The 21812-nt window shown below is 44.7% G+C and overlaps 1 protein-coding gene across 1 annotated transcript; it reads left to right on the forward strand.

Annotated features, from left to right (window-relative positions):
- Positions 1 to 4471: 4471 nt before the first annotated feature.
- On the forward strand, positions 4472 to 16249 carry Zp2 (zona pellucida glycoprotein 2). Its single transcript, XM_052763534.1, has 18 exons — positions 4472 to 4562; positions 4657 to 4745; positions 5641 to 5724; positions 6290 to 6384; positions 8039 to 8188; positions 8953 to 8997; positions 9161 to 9322; positions 10434 to 10530; positions 10628 to 10812; positions 11512 to 11638; positions 12515 to 12702; positions 12780 to 12871; positions 12970 to 13094; positions 13225 to 13414; positions 14584 to 14719; positions 14796 to 14892; positions 15208 to 15285; positions 16100 to 16249. The coding sequence occupies exons 1-18, from the start codon at positions 4513 to 4515 to the stop codon at positions 16243 to 16245; spliced, it is 2136 nt and encodes a 711-aa protein (XP_052619494.1). The 5' UTR covers positions 4472 to 4512; the 3' UTR covers positions 16246 to 16249.
- Positions 16250 to 21812: the final 5563 nt, after the last annotated feature.

Here is a 21812-nt window from a genome sequence, read left to right on the forward strand (position 1 = left end):
TTTAAAACTACATGAACTATAAGAAAAACTCATGGGGAGAAAGAAAGGGAGAGAGGGAGAGAGGAAAAGGGAGAGGAAGAGAGAGCGGTGGGGGAGAAAGAGAAACTGAAACTCAAAATGAATGAGAAGGAACAGGATATGGAGACTAGGCTTCTCCTGCAGCTCCTTCGGATACTAGCATGGGTAGATGACCTTAGGCAAGTCACCAAACCTCTTCAGACTCATTACCTTCATTGTATGGTAGGCAGCTAGACTTGTTTGGAAGCCTCAGGTCTACAGCCACTCTCTTGGGCATTACACCATCTTACTGCTGAACTCCCACCCATGAGGCTCTGGTTCTCTCCCTTGCTCAGATGGAAACCAGACTTTAAAGTGAAGATAGCCACCATGGCAAACGAGCCAGTCTGAAAAGATAAGAGGAGAGGGGTCCCCCATTCTTCTGGATGCCTTTTCCTAGCCCCAGGGGGGGAGCATTACATAGATTTAAAACCTGGAGAGGGCCAGGTGTGCTTGCCGCACATCTGTGAACATCACTTGGAGGCTGAGGGAAGAGGATCCAGAGTTCAAAGGGACCCTGAGCTACCTAGCAGCCTTCTGACCAGCCTCATGTAGCGAGCAAGACCCTCTCTCAAGACAAAACAAAACAAACAAACACAGTCCCATCTCCCAAACCTAGAAAACCAGGAACGCAAAACACGTCAGAGCTGATTAGTTGCAAATACCCAGTCAAGCCACATGAGCTGCCTAACCAAACTCCTACACTGTCTCCTCCCTCCAGTGACACTGTTCACTCTGGCAGACCCTTCTAGACATTTCTGCAAGTACACAGCTGTGTACCCACTGACTTAAAAAGGAAGAAACATAGGTTTCCTATTTCCCTTTTATAAAAGCAAATCAGAGTAACATGCGAAGTAGGTACCTCTGAAACTCTGCTTTTCATGTCATCTTTCATGGTTCTGATAAATTCAGAGAATCACTCTTGGTAATTGAAGTGGCTGTCTCCTTCAGGCTGTCTTCAATGAATAATTTAATGATTGTAGAAAGTGTGACAAAAGATTCAATACTTAAGCGTTAAAAACTATTGCTTATACAAGCTATAACAAGCAGGGCTTCAGCTCAGGTATGGGGACAATAAAACTAATGACATCCTCACTTGCATAGGACCAACTTCAAACACCCTCAAGAAAAATGGTTTGTGACTAAAGTGATGGAGGGCTCCATGATACTCAGATGGAAACCAAGGCATTCAGAGGTGAAGACTCCGGGGACATGAACAGCAATTTTTAGAAGACTCATTGTAGGCCAGGTAGCAGTGGCGCATACCTTTAATCCCAGCACTTGGGAGGCAGAGCCAGGCGGATCTCTGTGAGTTCGAGGCCAGCCTGGTCTACAGAGCAAGATCCAGGAAAGGCACCAAAACTAAAAAAAAAAAAAAAAAAACCTCATTGGAAAGAGCATGGAAAATTCACACTTGAAAGAGATCTCCCTGTTTTGCGAACTGTTAAGAATCTGTAGTTTTGTAAAGACTTTAGAGTTTCTGACCTACAGGAGCATCTTCTTACTATGGTACAGCTACCTCCTCCCAAACCGGGCTACTCCGAACACATGTGCTTCCTAGCACACAGATGCAAGGCTTTTCCAGAGCAAAATCCTAGATATTGGTTCCCAGGCCCGGGACAGTTCAGTGGCTGTCCCAGGTGGGCACAGCATCAGTCTGGGTCAAGTGAGGCAGACAAATTTACTCTCTGGCCACTCACCGCCTCCACAAAAATTCACAGTCGGGCCCTTTCTCGGGCCCTCTAGACAGCCTCTCCATCTCCTAACAGTTCCCAGGTGCAGTCTCTTTCTAAGGCAAAACCCTCCCACTTTGGAGAAAGGCTGCAGTCTTGGGAAAGCAGGAGGCCTGGGGTGGTGGAGGAAACATACTGACCCTTCACCTCCCTGACTGGCTTCTCCACAGAGCTGAGTCCCAGGTCCTTTTATTGTCTCATCACAGTCTTAGCCTTCATGAGGCCCAGTCACCTTCACATTTGTGAGAAAGATGCCACATTAGGGAAAACGCACTCAGGATGGGTTGCTAGTGCTATCAGGTGTCTGCCCTTAGACAAAACCCTTTCCCCATCTCTGACGGCCTAACCCTGATTGTTTGCATGGCTCCACCTCACCTCCTCCACCAGCACATAATCTGCTCTATTTATTCCCACACAGAGATCAACCGCTGTAACTGTTCATTTCCATGCTTACCTCCCTCCAGGTATTTTCCTGATTTTTCTAATTATAACAAGCACCTGTGGTATTTGGTGAGCTAAACCACCTGGCCTCCACCCACCGGGATCTGATTCAGTGGCTGTTGGGTGAGCCCCAAGAATGATGTTAATGAGATGTCTTTGTGGGCCTTTTGATCAAAGGCACTGGGACCATGTGATTATAACCTGCACTGGTACTTTAGATGGACGAATAGAGATTACCCTTAAAATCACACTGGGAAAGGAACACAGACATCAGTAATTTCAAATGCCACACCATGATTGCCCAGAGTTTGCCCACTATATTCACCTGTTAGGGAACACAAGCTGAACATGTTTAGATGTCTCAAAGAGCAACAAGAGGTACCAAAAAGACCCATCAACCATTTCTGGAAATCTGAATTCTCCACTGACATTAAATTCTCAAAGCTCAGACAGGCTGTTCGGCCTCAGTTTCCTGACCTGTAAATGCCTAAGTGTTGCAAGATAGTCTGCTCTTATTTAGATTGCTATACTCTTTGACCCATGAGATACACTTTTAGGAATTATGCTAAGGGTTAGCCAGGCAAATGTAGAAAAATATCCATCATGTTAATCGTACCATGTGGCAGGTGGGGGCAGTAAGAGCTCTAATTCCAGACTAACCTGGGTTACATAGCAAGACTCTGTCTCAAAAAATGAATTCACCATCTTGCTTAAAATGATGAAAAACTGAAAACCACTTAACATCTATCAGTAAGGAACAGTTAAATAAATACTGGTTATCTAAACACTGACTATATAACCCTTAAAATGAGTATACAGTGATATGAGTATATGTGATACAACCACATACAAGAGTATATGTTATATGTAATATGTGACTATACAAGCTTAAAAAAGTGACTACATGTCATATGAGAATGTTGTAAGTGGTAACAGGAGGCTACAAAACAGTATTTAAACTATATCTTTAGGTCTGGTTTTTGTTTAAATTATATAATATTGTGGAGCTTGTGACCCTTGGGAAAAGACCATAGATACAATCCAATTATAATTAAAGGAGTTCTTGATTAGCTGCTAGCAGGGTGTCAGCCTTAAAGCCAAATCTCAGGCATGTCATAAAGGAGAAATGTGAGGAAGGGTGTTTTAAAGGTGAAAACCACAAGAAAACTTTCGATTCCTACACAAGCAAACAAAAAACGGTCTGTTCTGCCAAGTTAAGTGGTCAAGGTGATCCCAAACAATCTTTGGGTGTCTGCATAAGCAAGTTATAGAAGCCAAAAAAGCAGTTAGTCATATCATAACGGGTAGATGACCATGGCTGTACATTTCAGGGAGCAGGGGCTGAGTGGGGGTCACTGAGTCAGGGTAACTGAGAACTTACCTTCCAGGGACTGGAGTCAGAGACAAATGGCTGGTGGGTACCAAGATGGATGCCTAGCAAAAATGGAGTTTCTTTGGCCATCACTTGTGATATTTGTAGAAAAGGTCTGTGGTGTTTTATAATACGTGAATATTATCAGGAGCAAGTTTAAAAGTTACTGTCTCTTTTCTCTTTTGGGGAAGGATTGTTTTCCAGAGTAGGAGCTCATGGTATAGATGACCTCCAGCTCATGGGCCTTCTGCTTCAGCCTCGGAGTGCTAGAATTACAGAAGAATTAATCCAGGCTTCTGCACTCTTAAGCACCTTTTTTTTTTCACCAGTAAGCTTAAACTTTTATATGTGGGCACGAGTCCATATTCTTTTTTTTTTAATCCACTTTTTAAAAGTACCTCATGAGCATCATTGGAGTGACCTCTGACTTCCACAACAGTCAGGCATTCTGGGAGCAAGGGTAAGGGTTTAATGGCCTTATTTGCTTAAATTTATTCTTTCTTAACTCTCTCCCATGCAGCACTACAGCAAAGCTTTAGTGGTATGAACAAGTGCCATTCCTTAATGAACTCAAACCTCCTTCACTACACTGGAATTGTAAATATCTTGCATAAAAGATCTGAAACCTCCCCCACCCCAAACCATGGCAATAGGCCACGAATATACTCACCTGGGGCCAATTTCAGGGAACCCTGGTTTTACTTATGCCCCTCTGCTGGCAGAAAATGGAGGCAAGCATAAGGGAGGGCAGATGGCACTTTTTTTCCCCAAACACCTCCTTCTCAGCTGGGCTGGGAGATCCAGGTGCCCCCAATGGTGAGAGGGTGGGGTCACATCCTACCGTCTGCTATAACAGTGCAGAGCTGCCCACACAGCCTCAGCCTGCATGCTCTGCTGGTCTCTTCCGACATGGTGTGGAGGCAGAGGACAGAGTCTGTCAGCCCTCCATGCTGCAGGAGGTGAGGCATTCTGGGAATGAGGGTAGGGAATGCGATGGCTTTGTTTGTTTTAAGTTCATTTTTCCTTAATTCTCTCTCTCTCTCCCCCATCTAGCATCTACAGGTCACTTTCTCTCTTATTTGCCCTTGTGGCTTCAGTAAACTCATTAAGTCTTCCTCAGCCGAAGGATCCTGCCTTCCCAGGTATGTCTCGGGTGAGAGAACCCTCCTACTGAAGGGACCAGGCTGAAGAGGAATAGCTCTTCACCCCTTCCTCCCTACTTTCTCCCCATCCCTCCCAACAGGGACTTGCTGTGTAGCCCAGTCTGGCCTCAATCCAGTGTCTCACCCACCCTTCCCTGACCTCCCTGATGCTGGTTTTCCCGTGTGTGCCTCTGTGCCTCACTTCACTCCCTTCTTCCTTTCATCGGGCCATTAAAGAATTCCTCCTGCTCATCTGTGGGCTTGCTATGTCAGCCAGAGGCAAGGGTTCAAAACAACGTCTGTGCCACTTGCCGGTCCCTTAGTGTTTGCACTTTCTGGTACCTAGTACAAGCCATGTGCTGAGCTCTGTCCTCATAGACGGAGAGCAAGAGTCTCCATCTATGCCCCAAGCTTGAGGTATCAGAACCAGAACTCTTCTTGTGAAACAGTGCCCTTGAGACTCTCCCTGAGCCAGAGGCTGCAGAAAGGCTGGTCACAGGCGGAGTTTGGTCTTGGAAAAAAAAAAATCCCTGGGACTTAACCCAGGGCTTTCTTTTTAAAGCTTTAATTTGGAAGACAGCAGTAGAGCAACCTTCTGCTCTTGAGACCTTCCATCCGCACAGCCGGCAGCTCCTGGGAAGGTTTCTGAACCTAGTCTACTAGCACTAAGCTGGGGTTCTCCGGGGAGCCCTGAGTGTTGACTAGGAACATCCTTAAAGCTCTAGTATCTTCTGTTGGGTTTGTAAGTCTCAATCTGTGAGTTCCCTGAAGAGTGCCCTCCCTTCTCAACTGGTGGCATTCCTTCGTGCTGTTAAGATGGTGTTTCCACACTTACCTGTAGAAATAGTGTCCCCTGTAACTCGAAAGTCTTCCAAAGGCTCCATCTGTTCTCCAGGCACTGTCATTTGTGATGAAAAGGAAGTGAGAGTTGAGTTTCCCAGCAGGGTGGACATGGAAAAATGGCGACCTTCTGTGCCGGGTATGTTATATGTAACATTTAATCACTTTTAAAATTCTTTAATGATCCCTTTTTTAACTTTATGTGCATTCATGTTTTGCCTGCATGTATGTTTGTGTGAAGGTGTCTTATCCCCTGGAATTGGAGTTACAGACAGTTGTGAGCTGCCATGTGGGTGCTGGGAATTGAACCAGGGTCCTCTAAAAGAGCAGACAGTGCTCTTAGTCTCTAAGCCATCTCTCTCTCCCTGAACTATTCAATCTTCATTTCAATTTGTAGAAATCAGGACCACCTCTATTTGGGTACACAAGAGTCTAACCCTTGGAACAACTGGCATCCATCTCCCCTGGTGCTGTGGGGGTCCCTGACTTGCCCAATGCCACATAGAGGGGAGCACCAGTCTTTTTCTGGGTTGTATGACTTATTTGGGATCCACTGGGACACTTCTGGGTGTAAGTCACAGCACACAAACAAATGAGTGTTTGGATCACATCACCAAGTTGTGTCAAAAGTGATAGAAGTGCCTTAGATGTGGATGAGGAGTTCTGACCCTGGAATGTATTTCTTGCTTATCTGTCTTCTGTAGATGCCTCTGGGGTTGATATTTTGAACTGCACTTATGCCCTGGACTCAGAAAAGCTCATTATGAAGTTCCCTTATGAAACCTGTACTACAAGAGTGGTAAGTAATTGCTTTTAAGGAGTAATTTGGGGAGTAGGAACATAATCATTTACTGGTATTTGACTTGATGGCTAAGGATTTAGACTTTGAAATAGAACTTTAGTCCTCAATCAGATTGGCTTGTTCTATTGGGTTCCTAACATACCCAGAGGACACTTTTGATCATGCCTAGAAACATTCTGGAGGTGGGATGGACTCTACTACTGGCATCAATGTGGGTACAAGTCAAAGATATTGTCAAATAGCTTAGAATGCCCAGGGAAGGTGAAAAGGTCTAAAATATCGGTGTTGGAGAAGCCTGGTGCTTGAGCTATTGGTCCCGGGTTCGACTTGAAGTAAGCTTCCTAACCTTGCTAAGCCTCTATTTGCTTGTTGGAAAGTTGGAAAGATGCTGCCATTTACACAGGGTATAAAGACTGATGATACTGGGCACATGACTTAGACAGAGCAAATGCTTCAGCTTGGAGCTATTTTAATATAACCCCTCTGTGAGACTGAAGGCTATTTTTGGTGTTAGCAGAAAGAACCCAGCTTAAGAACAGGTGTTAAAAAGCAAACAGTTGCTAAGCAGTAAGTGTTACTCTATTGCCAAGAACCAGGATTGCCCAATCAGGGTCATTAGGTGTAATAAAGACCTGCCACATGGCAGAAGTTCTCAAGCTTCTGTGTGCAAAGACTCACCTAGGGGTTCTGGTCACGTTCTGGGCGTGTTCAAGGATTTCAGCTGATGTGGGTGTGGGTGGGTCCTGGGAAGTGTATGTTTAGCAGGCCACATCATCTGGCCCTAATGCTGGAGCCTACAGTGTAAGCTTTGTGTATATACAGACTCTGCTTTCTGAGCAGTCCTCTGGCCCACTAAGACCCTCTGTGATGGCCCAGAAAAGTAATTGTATATCTTTTGTGAAAATCTGTACTGATGTAAACTTTCCTGTTCTTTATTCTTTGAAGTTTCATACATGTATACAGTGTGTTTATCATATCTACCCCTCACTCACCCCCTCCAACTTCTCCCAGGACTTCCCATTACATATCCCTTCCAACTTGATGTCTTCCTATGAATACAGGCCTTCCCAACTCCAAGGAGCTTAGAATTGCATTCCCCAGGGCCTAGTTTCTGCTAACTGCAAGCTGTGAATTGCCAAGTCTAGTCTTATAGCCTTAATGTGATCTATGAATTGAACAGTTTGTAAAGTTAAAATGACATAAATTCTAAGAGTTACTATTCTAACATTTAGCATATAATTGTTAGGTAACAATTATCTTTCCTTAGACTAAGTTCTAAGGTCAGAGGTAACAAAGATAGCTCCACCCAGCTCTAGGGCATCTGCTTAGTTGCTGAGTGGGTATATTTGAAGAATAACCTGTGTAACTGTCTGGGAAGATGACAGTGATTCCCAACTTAAGACAATAGAACATAAATGTAACAGGAAAGCAGACTCTATCTCTGTTTGAACTCTCCTTTCCACCTGTAAGCCTTAGAAGGACATCTCAAAGAGCTAGCTAAAGTCTCTTGGCAAAGGAATAAAGTACCTTCAGGAACTTGTATTGCCTAACTTAAATATACTGCCACTCTAATGGTCAGATTCATGGTCTTCTGGAATTGCCTGTCCCGCTGAGGAGCCAACTTCCTCATTTGTACTATGTTTGCACACAGGTTGGTGGGTACCAGGTGAACATCAGGGTCCAGGACAACACTACTGATGGACAATATAAAGGTGGCATGTATCATTTCTTCTGTCCAGCTATGCAAACAGAGATCTTTGAGTTTTCAGAAGCTGTAGTCTGCACGAAGGATTTTGTGTATGTAAGTGAAGTGGGATGACAGCTTCTCGTATGGTTTTAGCAGGGGAAATAGAATGGTGTTGTGGACATAGTTGGACTTAGTAGCTGGGTGGATTTCAATTTCATTTTTACTGTATTTGCTTTGTGACTGACTATGATGCATTTTCTCAAGAACAGTTAGCCTTTGTTTCTAAGGCTAAAGTGGAAGAACATCATCATTCACCTGACAGGGTAGCTCTAAGAACTGAGTGTACACAGTACTGAGCACACCACTCCTAGCAATAGAAAAGGCTCAAATGATCTACGGTTACACTGATAGTCATAGGATTGACTGATAACACATTCCAGGCCTTGTCTCCAAACTAAAACATAGTAAATAGATAAAACAGCCTCTTGCTTTTGTGTTTATACTCAATAGGCTCATGTTGACAATGTTGACATGGACCACTACATAATACCCATACTTTTATCATGGCAGCAATGGCTTGATGTACTTGGTTCTGTGGATATAATAAAGATTGTGTGTCTAAGAACGTAGCGTTTCAACTTGTAATTGGACCTAGTCTACCTCTTCTAATGCCTTTTGATACTGGAAACCCAAAGGGGTAAAATCCAAGGGCAGGATGGGAAGATACGTCTGGCCATTCTTCCAAGAAGTCTGGCTGCTGCCACGCAGTAGGAAGAGCACATGACATTAATTATGTCAATTAAACTGGGTGTTTTCTGCAAAATAGTAGGTGGTAGAACTTCAGAAACTTTCCCCTAAATCTTTTTTTTTCTTTCCAGTTTTCCTTCCCACACATTTTCTCTAGGTTTGCTGATGATAATGAGGTAAGAGTACAGTTTGTTGGTGTTCTTGGTGTTGTTTTGTGTGTGTGTGTGTGTGTGTGTGTGTGTATGTGTGCGCGCATGCATTCATGAGTAGGTGTGCTGTTAGCATGCACGTGTTGGTCAGAGGACCACTTGGAATTATCTCCATGTCTTTTGACTTAAGAATGCATCGGAGACGGCCTGGATAGTTAAGCTTGGCAATGGTACAAGAGCTCACACTCTGCCCTTGAAGGATGCCTTAAGACAAGGATTTAATCTTCTGATTGACAGCCAGAAAATAACCCTCGATGTGCCAGTCAATGCTACCGGAGTTGCTCACTATGTGGTAGGTGTGAAAACCTTTATATTACCATCAGGAACTGGCCAGTTTTCTTAAGCCTAAGCATGGTCTCAACCACGTCTTCAAATGGGCTACATTGCCAATTAAAGAAGTATATTTAGCTGAGCATATACTTCGTAGTTCTAGTACATGGGATGCTGATGCAGGAGGCTTGTGAGTTTGAAGATAGCCTAGACTACATCATGAGAATCTGTCACAAACAACCTGTGAGTTCTGTTACCAAGTACTTCATCAGATGGTGGGAATGCAATGGTGAAGAGACATGAGCCTTGCTCCGGGTTCTTCCCTCTTTTTATAGTCTTACATTCAAGGTTTAATGTAGAGCAGGAGTATTCTTGTGAGTCTTAGGAGTTAAGGTGTTCTGTTTGGGTGACACTATTTACTTTGTCTTTCAGGCCATCTGTGAGACATTAAATTGATATTATAGTCATGTTCTGCAAAATGTTTACGCCAGTATTGGACCATATGACAGTAGTCCCACGAGACTGTAGTGTAGCTGAATTAGCCTGTTTTTGGTAGCTGTAGTAACATTATAGGGCAATGCCTTGTCCATGTTTGTAGTGGTGCCATATGAATCTATACTGACCACTGGATAAAGATATCACACCTACAACCGCATGTTAGGTGGATAATGTCTAAAGTAGGTGTTGTGTGACTATGCTCTACTGTACAAGGACAATTGTCTGATGGTGCATTTCCTAGGATCTATCCCACTGTTAAGTCATGCATGACTGTGCTTGAGACAGGTCCTGGCAAGTGTTCAAACACTGGCTACTTTAATAAAGACAGTTTTGTTTTACCTTGAGCATCATAGGATTGTTGGGTTCTGTAAGCACTCTGTCCAGAATATGGCCAGTTCTTGCTCCTGTCTCCCTAGAAATGGGTCAGCTATTGGTCATCCCCACAGACAGCACTAGTCTTCCAGGCATTCTAGAAGACAAGGTTAAGACCAGAGCACCTTGGCAGTGGTTGGATAAAATACCTACATCTCATTTATGCCAAAGTGATACCCAATGCTTGAGCATATTGGCTCTTATTGGTTAGAGACTCAAACTGATATTTTCCAAATCCTGATTCCCCCCCCCCCCGCCCCCAGCAAGGGAGCAGTCATCTCTATACTGTGCAGCTGAAGCTTTTGTTCTCGTCTCCTGGGCAGAAGATCACCTTCTCCTCACAAGCTGTCTGTGCATCAGGTGAGGCCTGAGAGACCACAGCTTCAGCAGTGGGAAACACGGTTCTTAGGACTTAACCAAAGCTGATAATGGGTATTCTATCAATCATTTCTTGCAGATCTTTCTGTGGCTTGTAATGCTACACACATGACTCTCACCATACCAGAATTTCCTGGGAAGCTAAAGTCTGTGGGCTTTGAAAAAAGGACCATCCCCGAGAGACAATGGCATGCCAGTGGGATCGACAAAGAAGCAACAAATGGCTTGAGACTGCATTTCCGAAAAACTCTCCTGAAAACAAAAGTATGTTATTCCCTGAATGCCACAAGAGCCTTCTGAAGTACTCTCTGGGTAATATGACTCATGACTTGGCCGTAGTCTATTTGCTATAATGATGGATTTAAATGGTGCAAGGCCTCTCTTGATCATTTCACACAAATGAATTAAGGAAAGTTCTCTCCAATACCATCTCTTTAACTTCTGCATGTGGACACTTTCTACATTTCTCACTTCATTTGATAAGTACAAAGTACCTATCGGCCATCTAATGCTGAACCTTCGCTATGCTCTGTTATATAACAGGGCAACTTGGTCTTTTTTTGTTTCAACCTTTTAAGGGTCTCCTATTGTCCCGAGGCTAGTCTTGATGGATGCAGTTGCCAGGGATAGAATGTCAGGGTGTGTGTAGCAATAACATTTCTTAACATCTGGAGTCCTTTTGAGCCCTTCAGGGGCTTGGCGAGGGATTCCACTATCTCACTTTGATTTGTTAATTCCAGCTTTAGTGACTAACAGTACAAAGAGCATGAAGTACTGGGCACTTTAGGACATGAGTTCAAAGCAATAAATCTCCTGCCTCGAGAAGCATCCTGATCTGAGGAAGTGACAGATTTTTTTTTTGGCTTAGAAGGAAGCTAAGTCTGAAGTGTGTTCTGCAAGTGCTGGGGACTAACGCCTACTTCCTGCTTCTGGAGATGGCTAGTTGGCATTCTCTCATTTCAGCCCTCTGAAACATGTCCCCCCTATCAGTTCTACATCTCTTCACTCAAGCTGACCTTTTACCTCCAACCGGACACGGTATCCATGGTGATTGATCCTGAGTGCCACTGTGAGTCACCAGTCTCTATAGGTAAAGATTTTTTTTTAATCAAAACTATCTGGGTTTTTTTTTTTTTTTTACTCCCCTTAAAGCATGTAGAAAAATGCAACGGAAGTCGAGATTTTTATTTCATACTTGTGGCTCAGAGACTGAAGATGAGCCATGTAGGAAGTTCTAGGATGGGGGCCTGTGTGTGCTGCCATTCTCAAACACGCATGCAGGTCATGGTGGAGCCTGGGTATACCGAGTCAGATATGAGGGTCTCACCACGTTTCTAACTCGGATCTAGGGACAATGGCTTCCAGCTTCTAGTTTGAGTTTCCTGAGACTCCTAGGAGCCCTGGAAAGGAACCCTGAGTGGGCGCCTTCTCTAGATGAGCCTTGCCCCTTTGCTCCTCACCTAGACCAGGTCAGGCCAATAATAAAAGCTACCTTCTCAATTCTCCTCAAGTTGCCTGTGAGTCCAGACTGAGTATCCCCCACCCAAGTGTGGAACCCTCAGGTTTAGGTTTCAGAGTTCTGCTGGATTGTTTTAATACTTGTGTGGCATCCTATACGGCTTCCCTAGTTTAAAAACATTCTGGAACCCAAACCTTGAGGAAGGGACACAATGAAACCTGGCACTTTATAGCCAACCCAGATTGAATCCTTAAGACACTCTAATCATTTATCAGGGTGTGGCCTCATCACCTAGTGATCCTTCTTCCGGTGTCTCCCGGTCTGTATGTTGATGACACTGATCATGGTAACTTACGTCCCTCTTGTAACTAAAGGTGTTTTATCAGTGTTTGCTCAAACAGACTGAAGACGGCTCAAGCTTAGCTGCTCGATGGATCTCAGACTTCAAGGCTGAAGGGTAATGTCACAGGGTGGGCTTAGTTTCTCTAAACCTTTACTGCTGTCCAGTTACAGATGAACTGTGTACACACGATGGGTTTATGGACTTCGAGGTCTACAGCCACCGAACAAAACCTGCTCTGAACCTGGACACCCTCCTGGTGGGAAACTCCTCCTGTCAGCCTATCCTCAAGGCTCGGTCACAGGGGCTCGCACGGTTTCACATACCTCTGAATGGATGTGGAACACGACAGAAAGTGAGTAGCAGCCAAGGCTAAGACGTTAAGACTTCTTTTTGAAGTGCTTTGTTGATCAACTTTATCTAACTTCTAAGTTTAAAGGTGATAAAGTCATCTATGAGAATGAAATACATGCTCTCTGGAAAAATCTACCACCAAGCATCATATTCAGGGATAGTGAGTTCAGGTGTGATAATTTCTACTTGGGTGTTTTTTTTTAAGCTCTTGTTTAAATTACAGGGATTTTGTTAACATAATTCTTATCTCTCTATCCACAATTTCCAGAATGACAGTGAGGTGTCATTACATGCGAGACAGTATGCTACTAAATGCCAATATCAAAAGCCTTCTTTCTCCAGTGGCCTCTGTGAAGCCAGGTCCACTAATGTTGGTCCTACAAACCTACCCAGGTGAGGTGTTGCAACTTGAGCTGATGAATAATAACAGTGCATTTTAGGGGAAAATCTCCCATCCAACGCTGCCATCCAATGTTGCAGCCAGCTTGTACCTCAGTGCTGAAGAAATTTCTGTTAATTGCAGACAAATCCTACCAACGACCTTATGGGAAGGATGAGTACCCTCTAGTGAGATATCTCCGCCAGCCCATCTACATGGAAGTGACTGTCTTGAACAGGAATGATCCCAATATCAAGCTGGTCTTAGATGACTGCTGGGCAACATCTTCTAGGGACCCAGCCTCTGTCCCCCAGTGGCATATTGTCGTGGATGGGTATGTATTCCCTGTACCGCAGGGTTGCCCAGGGAAAAATCAAAACTTATAGTGATTAAAAATCCTTCTGGGACTTAAAGGAGACCTTGGTGATGAATTTTCTGAAATAATCCTTATTCCATAGCCATCAGTCCTTGGTCTAATCGGGTGGCTCATGCTGCTTTTCTATTACTCTGAGCTCTTAAGAATGGGCTCCTGTCCAAAACGTCTGGCTCAATTGCATCTTTATCCTGACAGGGAGAAATCTAGTGTCTATTTACTAAACACCTACCATATGCCAGGCTGTCATGTATCCCATTGCATCACCTGAGGAACACTAGCCACCTTGGGGAGGGGAGGCAAGTTTACTAAGTGTGGCTTTAGGTGAGTTACTTCAACAGTAAGTGATGGAGCTGGGATCAGAACTCCCATTCTAACCCTAATGGGACAGTGCTTTTGGCAATAGGTGTCTGTGCTCTCAGCTCTGCCTGGAGTGTCCCCTCCAGGGTTCCTTAACTGCAAAGAGCTATACTTTAGCTTTCTTGGCTCTGGGGGAATATGTCACAAGGCTCCAAACCTCCACCTAGACCTGGGCAGACTCCTGCTTCAAGGAGTCCAGACAACCCCGTCCAATTCCACAACCCATTTCTTCACCTTTGGAGATCTGCCTGAGCATTCCTTCTGAGACCAGCCTTGATCCCCTATCCATCGATGTAATTCTTCAGAGCTTTGTTCTTTTCCGTTCTTAAGGCCATCATTACCTGTTAGTGTGGAAAGCAGAATGGCAACAATTCTCTACCTCTGTTACAAGCATTTACTACCTAGGACATAATAGAAACTCATTTTAGTGAAATGAGTAAACTGGTATCTTAAGGCTCTTTCTCTCTCTCTCTCTCTCTCTCTCTCTCTCTCTCTCTCTCTCTCTCTCTCTCTGAGTGATCACAACTTGAATCTCTTGATGAATTTTGGTAAACAAATACGTACTGACATTATACAGTACAATGCAGGTGTTGTACATAGGACTTCATGAATATTGATGACTAGATCCAGTCAGAAAGATATAAGCAAAGCAGAGGTGCTGTTAGGATGCAGACATAGCTGTAGCATAGTTGTCCCGTGACTCGCCTTGTCCAAGTGCTCACGTACGGGTTCCTGTGACTGATGCCCCCATCCCGGTGCCTGTTTCCTAGCTGTGAATATGAACTGGACAACTACCGCACTACCTTCCATCCAGCTGGCTCCTCTGTGGTCCATCCTGCTCACTACCAGAGGTTTGACGTGAAGACCTTTGCCTTCGTGTCAGAGGCACAGGCGCGCTCTAGCCTGGTATGTGGTCAAGAAGTTGCCTGGGGCGGGTTGACACTGAGTGCGCTGGTTCCACCTGACTCTTCCTCCTCTTCAGACCTACTTCCACTGCAGCGCCTTGATCTGCAGCCCAGGGTCCCTTGACTCCCCTCTGTGTGCTGTGACTTGCCCTGTACCATTGAGGAGAAAACGAGGTAATAACTCAATCCCTGTTCTTGTTGCTCAAAGCAAGTCTCAATTTTCTAGAATTGAGTAACTTCAGGATAATAACTTAGTCCTGAGAAAGCTAGTCCCAAGAAACCTCTTCCTTTACCAATGTGGTGAGCCTGAGATGCACAGGTTCTCACTTAGCCCAATGAATCCATCCTTTGAGAATCTATCCATGACAGACAGATAGAATTCACATCACAGGATACTCCATGGAGCATCTTCTAGGGACTTGGGTAGTGCCTCTGGCACACTACTCCCGAGGTCAAAACACAACCTTGATTATCTGTTTCCCACCACAGAGGCCATCAAAGAAGACACAATGACAGTTAGCCTTCCAGGACCCATTCTCTTGTTGTCCGATGACTCTTCGCTTAAAGGTATAGATTTAAAGTCTGGGGTACTTTGGGATGCAAGTTTTCGGGCAAAAATTTAATATGCTTAATGACAAACCTAAATAAGAGCAAAGTAAAGGAAGCTCCCCTCCCACGGAGCCTTGAACTTCTTGTATGTGCTCCTGAAAATCTTGACACCAGCAAGATCGTGCACAGTACCTACTGACAGACTTGCTTTATTGTTTTGGTCTCTGTTAGAACCATGTAGGATGCGTGGGGCTCTTAGCCATGGTCTTGTTGTGACCCATTCTGTTCTCACAGTTCTACTCTTGTGCTGGATGTTGTAATGTGTTCTTAATGTCACACTAGATATTTAAGAGGATTGCCTACCATACCAAGAAATTCAGTGTGTATTGCTAGCAGATTGGTAGGTTGGCAAGCATGAGTATCCCTTTAACTTCTGCCAAACTGAAATCATAGGAGATTATGCTCCTATAATCATCCCATAGCCTTACCCAGAGGGCCTCAACTCCAGGCCTAGAGTGTAAAATCAAGCTATCTGAAATCTCTAGCCAATCTTCCTGTGACATCACACTTCCAGGGATAGCTAAGCATCAGGGCATTGCATGAGTTAGGCTGAGAGGCTGGGACTTTCTCCAGGTATCAGCCCATCTGGCTTGAGAGAGAGGGCAAATGATAATAACAGTGGGGAGAGGAGGTGTGGAATGGGAGGGTAAAGGTGGCAGTAGAGAGGGTGAGGCTGTGTCCTACTGCAGACTCCCAAGGTCAAGTGATTGAGGCTTAACGTCTGTAGAGGGCCTCAGCACAACCATGACTTGAAAACCTGCTTTCTTTGTAGATGCTACGGTTCCCAAAAGGCACGAGATTGCCAAGGACTCTATTTCTAAAGCAGTAGCTGCTGTGGCTGCGTTAGTGGGTTCAGTGGTGATTATAGGCTTCATCTGTTACCTGAATAAGACAAGAACTGTGAGGTTGGATCACTGATTGGACTTGCAAATAAAGAGGCTGCAGGAAAATTCTTGTCTTCTGTGTTCATCTGTGGTCATGTGTGCACACACAGGTGAGGCCAGAGAACAGCCTTGAGTCAGTCCTCAGGTACCATCCCCTTTTTCCTTTTGGGAAGAGGAAGAAAAGTGGTCTCATGGGTCTGGAACTTGCCAATTAGGCTAGACTGGTTGTCCAGGAGCCATAAGGATCTGCCTGTCTCTGACCCCCTAGTACTGGTAATACGGTGTGTGCCACTGACTGGCCTTTAAAACACAAACCATGTGGAGCTCAAACTCAAGTCCTCGTGCTTGCAAGGCAAGCACTTTCCTGGCTAAGCCATCTCCATCTTTCTAGCCCTTTGCCTTATGTTTCAAGACTAGAAACTATTTAAGAACTGTTTCCTTTAGTCATTACTCTTTAGAACAGATCTGAGAGCTGTTCACAATCCCCTGTGTAGGACAGGAATAGGTAAATTTACAACTTGCTTCCTATGTGGGATTTTGTGACTTCCTTAGTCCTATCCCTGACACACTGTCATTTATATTCAATAGGGCTTAGCAGCCCACCTGAAGGAGTACTCTTACGTGAGTCCTTTGTGTTTGAGTCCCTCACTCAAAGACACAGGATTAGGGTCGGGGATAGGAAACCACTTGTGTCTAACTTTATCACAATGAAATACCAAATGTGGGGTACTTCAAGAGGCTTTGGGGGTTGTTTCCACCTCCTAGTTGTGGAAGCTCAAGTCTAAGGCTGGATGGTCCCATGGTGTAGGGTGATGGTGGGAGTATGTGCCAGCTAGTGATTACATCTGGTCCTGTGGTGTAGAGTGATGGTGTTTGTGTCAGCAAGTGATCCACATCATCTGGAGCCAGGAAGACATCCCTCACATGCCCTTGAGGGGCACATCCTCCATGGCCTAATGACCTCTTAAATGTCTATAGCATCTCTCAGTGCCACCACTCTGGAGGCCAAAATTTTAACTCAAGTATCTTTGGAGGACACTCAAATCAAAATACACCATCCTTAATCATTGACCAAAAATATTCCTTTCATGAAATTGTTCACAGCAGAGTTTCCTAACTCAACTCCCTCAAATAAAGTCTCCTTCTGAGACTTTAAAGTGATTGAGTCGCATCTCTGTAGCCCAGTTTAAAGATCATCTCCATAAGGGGGGAAAATGCTGTGAGTTCCATCTTTGGTGCAATCACAGTGTCCCTGGTCTCCTGGCTCTGTTGACCCTGGGCCTAGCTGACCATCTTTACTTGTGCTCACTCCCTGGGGGCCTAGTTTTCCCTAGACTGTTTGGAAGGAGTCATCCACATGACGAATCCACAACAACCAATCTAATGTTCAGACACCTTTCATATATCTAATATCAAAACTCACATCTTTTGACTAGAAAACACATGTTTTTTAAAAAGTTTAATCTCCATATAGGGGTGAGATTCGAATAGAAATACAATTATTGGGGGGGTGGATTTGGCTTACATTTCCTAATCAGTCCATCGTTGAGGAAAGCCAGTACAAGAACTGAAGCAGAGACCCTGGAGGAACAGTGCTTACTGAATTGCTTCCCATAGCTTGCTCAGTCAGCTTTCTTACAGTACCCAGGACCACCAGCCCTGGGGTGGCACTGTCTATAGTGGGCTGTGCTCTCACACGTCAATCAAGAAAACGACTCCACGGACTTGCCTACAAGCCAGTCTGACAGAAGCAACCTCTCCAGTAAGGATCTCTCTTCCCAGATGACTTGTGTCAAGTTGACATAAAACTAACACAATAAGGAAATAGTCCATGATCTACTGGTTTCTAGCCAGGAAGTACGATTTTTAACTATCCATTATGCTGTGGAAACTTTCAAACCTAACCTGGAGGTCAAAGCACATGTATCTATTATCTTGTAGCACATAGTGGGTCTCCAACATTATGTTGACTTGTCCTTTTCCAACATGCCCTGTGTTAGACTTTACATCACTGTGACAACACTCCTGGGGAGGCATAGGACAGACTTGTTTGGGCTCAGTTTCCAAAGTTAAAGTTGGTGCTTGGGCAGGATGTCATGACAGTGAGGGCCAGAGGAAGAGCTGGCCTCACTGAGGACAGTGAAGGAACCGGGGACCAGGTGTAGCCTTTGAAGGCATGCTCCTTAGAGCCCTACTGTTTAGCAAGGCCTCGCATCCCAAAGTTTTCACAGCCTACGAAAACTGCTACCAGTGGGGAATGAGGTGTTCACAGGAGCCTGTGAACTTAGACCACACCACATCCTTTCTTCTCCAGTCATGTTAAGAGTTTTGCAGAGTCAAACTCCTGGCCTGAGGAATGACTGTGCTTAGACTGTGTGGAAGGTCTGGCGTGTCCAGAGTAATAGGGGTTAAAAGCTCAAGTCATCAAAGCCATTCTTTGCACCTGGCTTTACAAGGGTATAAGGAGTTACTTTACTGATAAAGCAAGAATCTAGTTTGAACTCAAACTCTCCTGTATAGAACTTTATATCTCTATGTTGCCGCACATTTGAACCAGAAGTAAAACTTTTATGTGCTGTGCCCTTTAAATGACATTAAAATGAACACTGATTTAATAGCAGCCTGCACCACAAATGCAAAAATAAGTTGGTTGCTTAAATGGCTCCAGCACCTCATGTCCACATCCTAATCCTAAAAGCAAATCCATATGTATCAGCATTGGTAGCTTCCCATGGAGACATGGACTGTAGATGTGATAGATGGTCTTGATATGGTTAGATGATACAGGCGGGCCAATCACAGGAGTTCTATTAAAGCAGATACAGGAAACCTGGACTCCAAGAAGATGTGACACTGGTAGCCAAAATCTGAGTGGTGCAGGGTCACAAACCAAGGAGCCCAGGCAGCCACTAAGAGAGGAACAGGTGAGGAGACACTGATGGAACCTCCCAAGGCACACAGCTCTACTGCCCCATTTTGGACTTCGGACTTCCAGACTTGTAACTGCAATACTCTTGTTTTATGGTGCTAAGTTTGTGTTCAGTTGTTGAAGCAGCTAAGGGAAACCAATCCACCCTCTAATGACTCATGTGCCACAAATTAGAAAAATACATCACTGAAAATGCTCATGTTATCCATGAGTTACTCAAGCCCTGCTATAGCTCAGGATGTCACAGTCCCCTAAGCTCTTGGTAGACCCTCATCTGCAAGTTGGTACATGTGTGTGGGGATCAAGATTGCCTGGGCTTCTAGACTTCTCTGCAGCACAACTCCCTTCTGAAGTGTTTGCCACAAGCCCCAAAGCAGAACTTGGAGGGTGGAAAGTGGAACTTGCCTGGAGCAGCTGCCGGGATGAACACTTGTTGCCATGGTAGCCTGGAACAAGTACAGTGAGCAGTAGATTCAAGTCGGATTCTCAACTTCTGAAAGTACACATCCTACGGTATGTGGGGGAGGCAGCCTATTCAGAGAGGAACTGTGTGGGCTAGGAATCAAGTTCAAACCCCTAGAGGCTGCTCCCTCATCTACACTGGGTTTGTGACCTTCTGTAGTGGGTAGAGATGGGTTGTAATTGTGACACAGGTGTCAGGAATAGCATAAAGGCTCTTGGGTGGGTCTGAAGATGAAGGGTGCAGGGGCTGGGAAGGGGCTTGTATACTGTGGAAAGAGACCTCTAACTTAACTTTTCTTCCCTGACCTGGTATGTGGCTAGTGTAATTTTCTTGAGTACACGGGATTTCAAAATAGGAAGGTTTGGATTCTGGATGTATATCGCACTAGCTGTGTGGCCTTGAGCAGACAGAACAATCTCTGTGCCTGTTTTCTGTAGCAGGAATCTTAAAAGTTCTTATTAATAAAATCAAACCTGAGGCCAGTTGTTGGGGTGAATGCTGGTAGATCAGATGTAGAACAAGCCACAGCTATCTCACCTTGCCAATTCCTCAGCTGGTCTTCTTTCCTCAGACTGGAAGCCTCTGTGTCCTCATATCTGAATGGCTCTCAGCTGAACTGTGCTGCTAGAAGCCTGAAAGCATAACCAGCCAAATGCTTCTAGTTTCTGGTCCTCATGCCTTATATACCTTTCTGCTTTCTACCATCACTCCCTGGGATTAAAGGCTTGCTTTCTGGGTTTAAAGGTGTGTGTCACCATGCCTGGCCATTTCCAATGTGGCCTTGAACTCAGAGATCCAGAGGGATTTCTACCTCTGGAGTGCTAGGATTAAAGGTGTGAGTGCCACCATTTTCTAGCCTTTGTATCTAGTGGCTGTTCTCTGACCCCAGACAAGTTTGTTAGGGTGTACAATATTTTGGGGAACACAATACCACCATAGTTTTCCACACTCCAATCCATGTCACTGTCCTAATCTCATGGCAGGGAAGCTGGGACGAATTCAATGAAATAATCAGTGCCCTGACACAAAGCTGCATGGTCAGTCCTGAAGCATCTAGACACAATACTACAAAACACTCTAAATGAAGCCTCAGAGATCAATGAACCATTACTACAGGATGAACAAAGCCATAAACACAATACCAAAACACTCTAAATGAAGCCTCAGAGATCAATGAACCATTACTACAGGATGAACAAAGCCATAAACACAATACCAAAACACTCTAAATGAAGCCTCAGATCAGACAATGAACCATTACTACAGGATGAATAATGCCAAGTGCTACACCAGAGGTCCTCAGATGCATATTTTATGAAGTACACATGCTCTGACCTCACCCTCTAAATGAATAATGAGTGGATAAGTGACGGCCCCAGTGATATTCGAGTGTTAATCCCTGGGACCTGTGAATATTCCCTACATGGCAAGAATGGTTTTACTGTCGTGATAAACTTAAGATGGGGAAATTATCTGGATTATTGAAGCAGGACACGAATATAACTACACATATCCCTATAAAAGGGAAATCTGGCTGTGGAAAAAGGCAAGCTGAGGGGAGCAGAGATTGGAGTGGTCCATTGTGAAGATGGAGGAAGAGGAAGGTCTTGGGTTGTCTCAGCTTGTCCTTTTAGGTAAGATTTACTAGAACAGTAATTAGTACCACAAACATCCAGGCAGTGTGATGGGAGGGACTAAAGAGACAAATCGGGCCCCTCTCTCACAGGTTCAGATGTGGGGAAGGGCCTGTGCCACATGCATTAAATGAGCTCACAGTGCCTAAGTGCACTGTTCTCTCTGATTGTGGGAGAGCAAGAAAAGGCAGAAAGATCCAGTCCTTTTGACTGCGAGGTCACACACAGCAATGGGCTTGTGTTTCCTGGGGTCTAGTTCCCTGAGGAGCTTCCCAGGAAGCGAGGATTAGAGTTAAAGCCAGCCCCAGTACCAGTAGGATAGCTGTTGTCTCTTTTTAAAGCAGCTGTGATGAGGGGAGGGGGAGAGGGGAGGGAGGGGGATCTGCTGTAGGTTCTAACAGCCTGAGTAACCCCTTAACCCCAAGCCTGGTACTAGCCAGAGACCAGAAGTAGACACTATAAGATGAAAGGGACAAAGGGATAGTCTCCTGCAGGCCCTGAAGAAACAGACCAGATATCTCTCCTAGGTCCTTCAACGCACAGCCCTTAAAAATCCTCACTTTGTGACTAAAGAT

This window comes from Peromyscus californicus, unplaced genomic scaffold, assembly GCF_007827085.1.
Source record: "Peromyscus californicus insignis strain IS unplaced genomic scaffold, ASM782708v3 Scaffold_4__1_contigs__length_199733344, whole genome shotgun sequence".
Taxonomy (NCBI): Eukaryota; Metazoa; Chordata; class Mammalia; order Rodentia; family Cricetidae; genus Peromyscus; species Peromyscus californicus.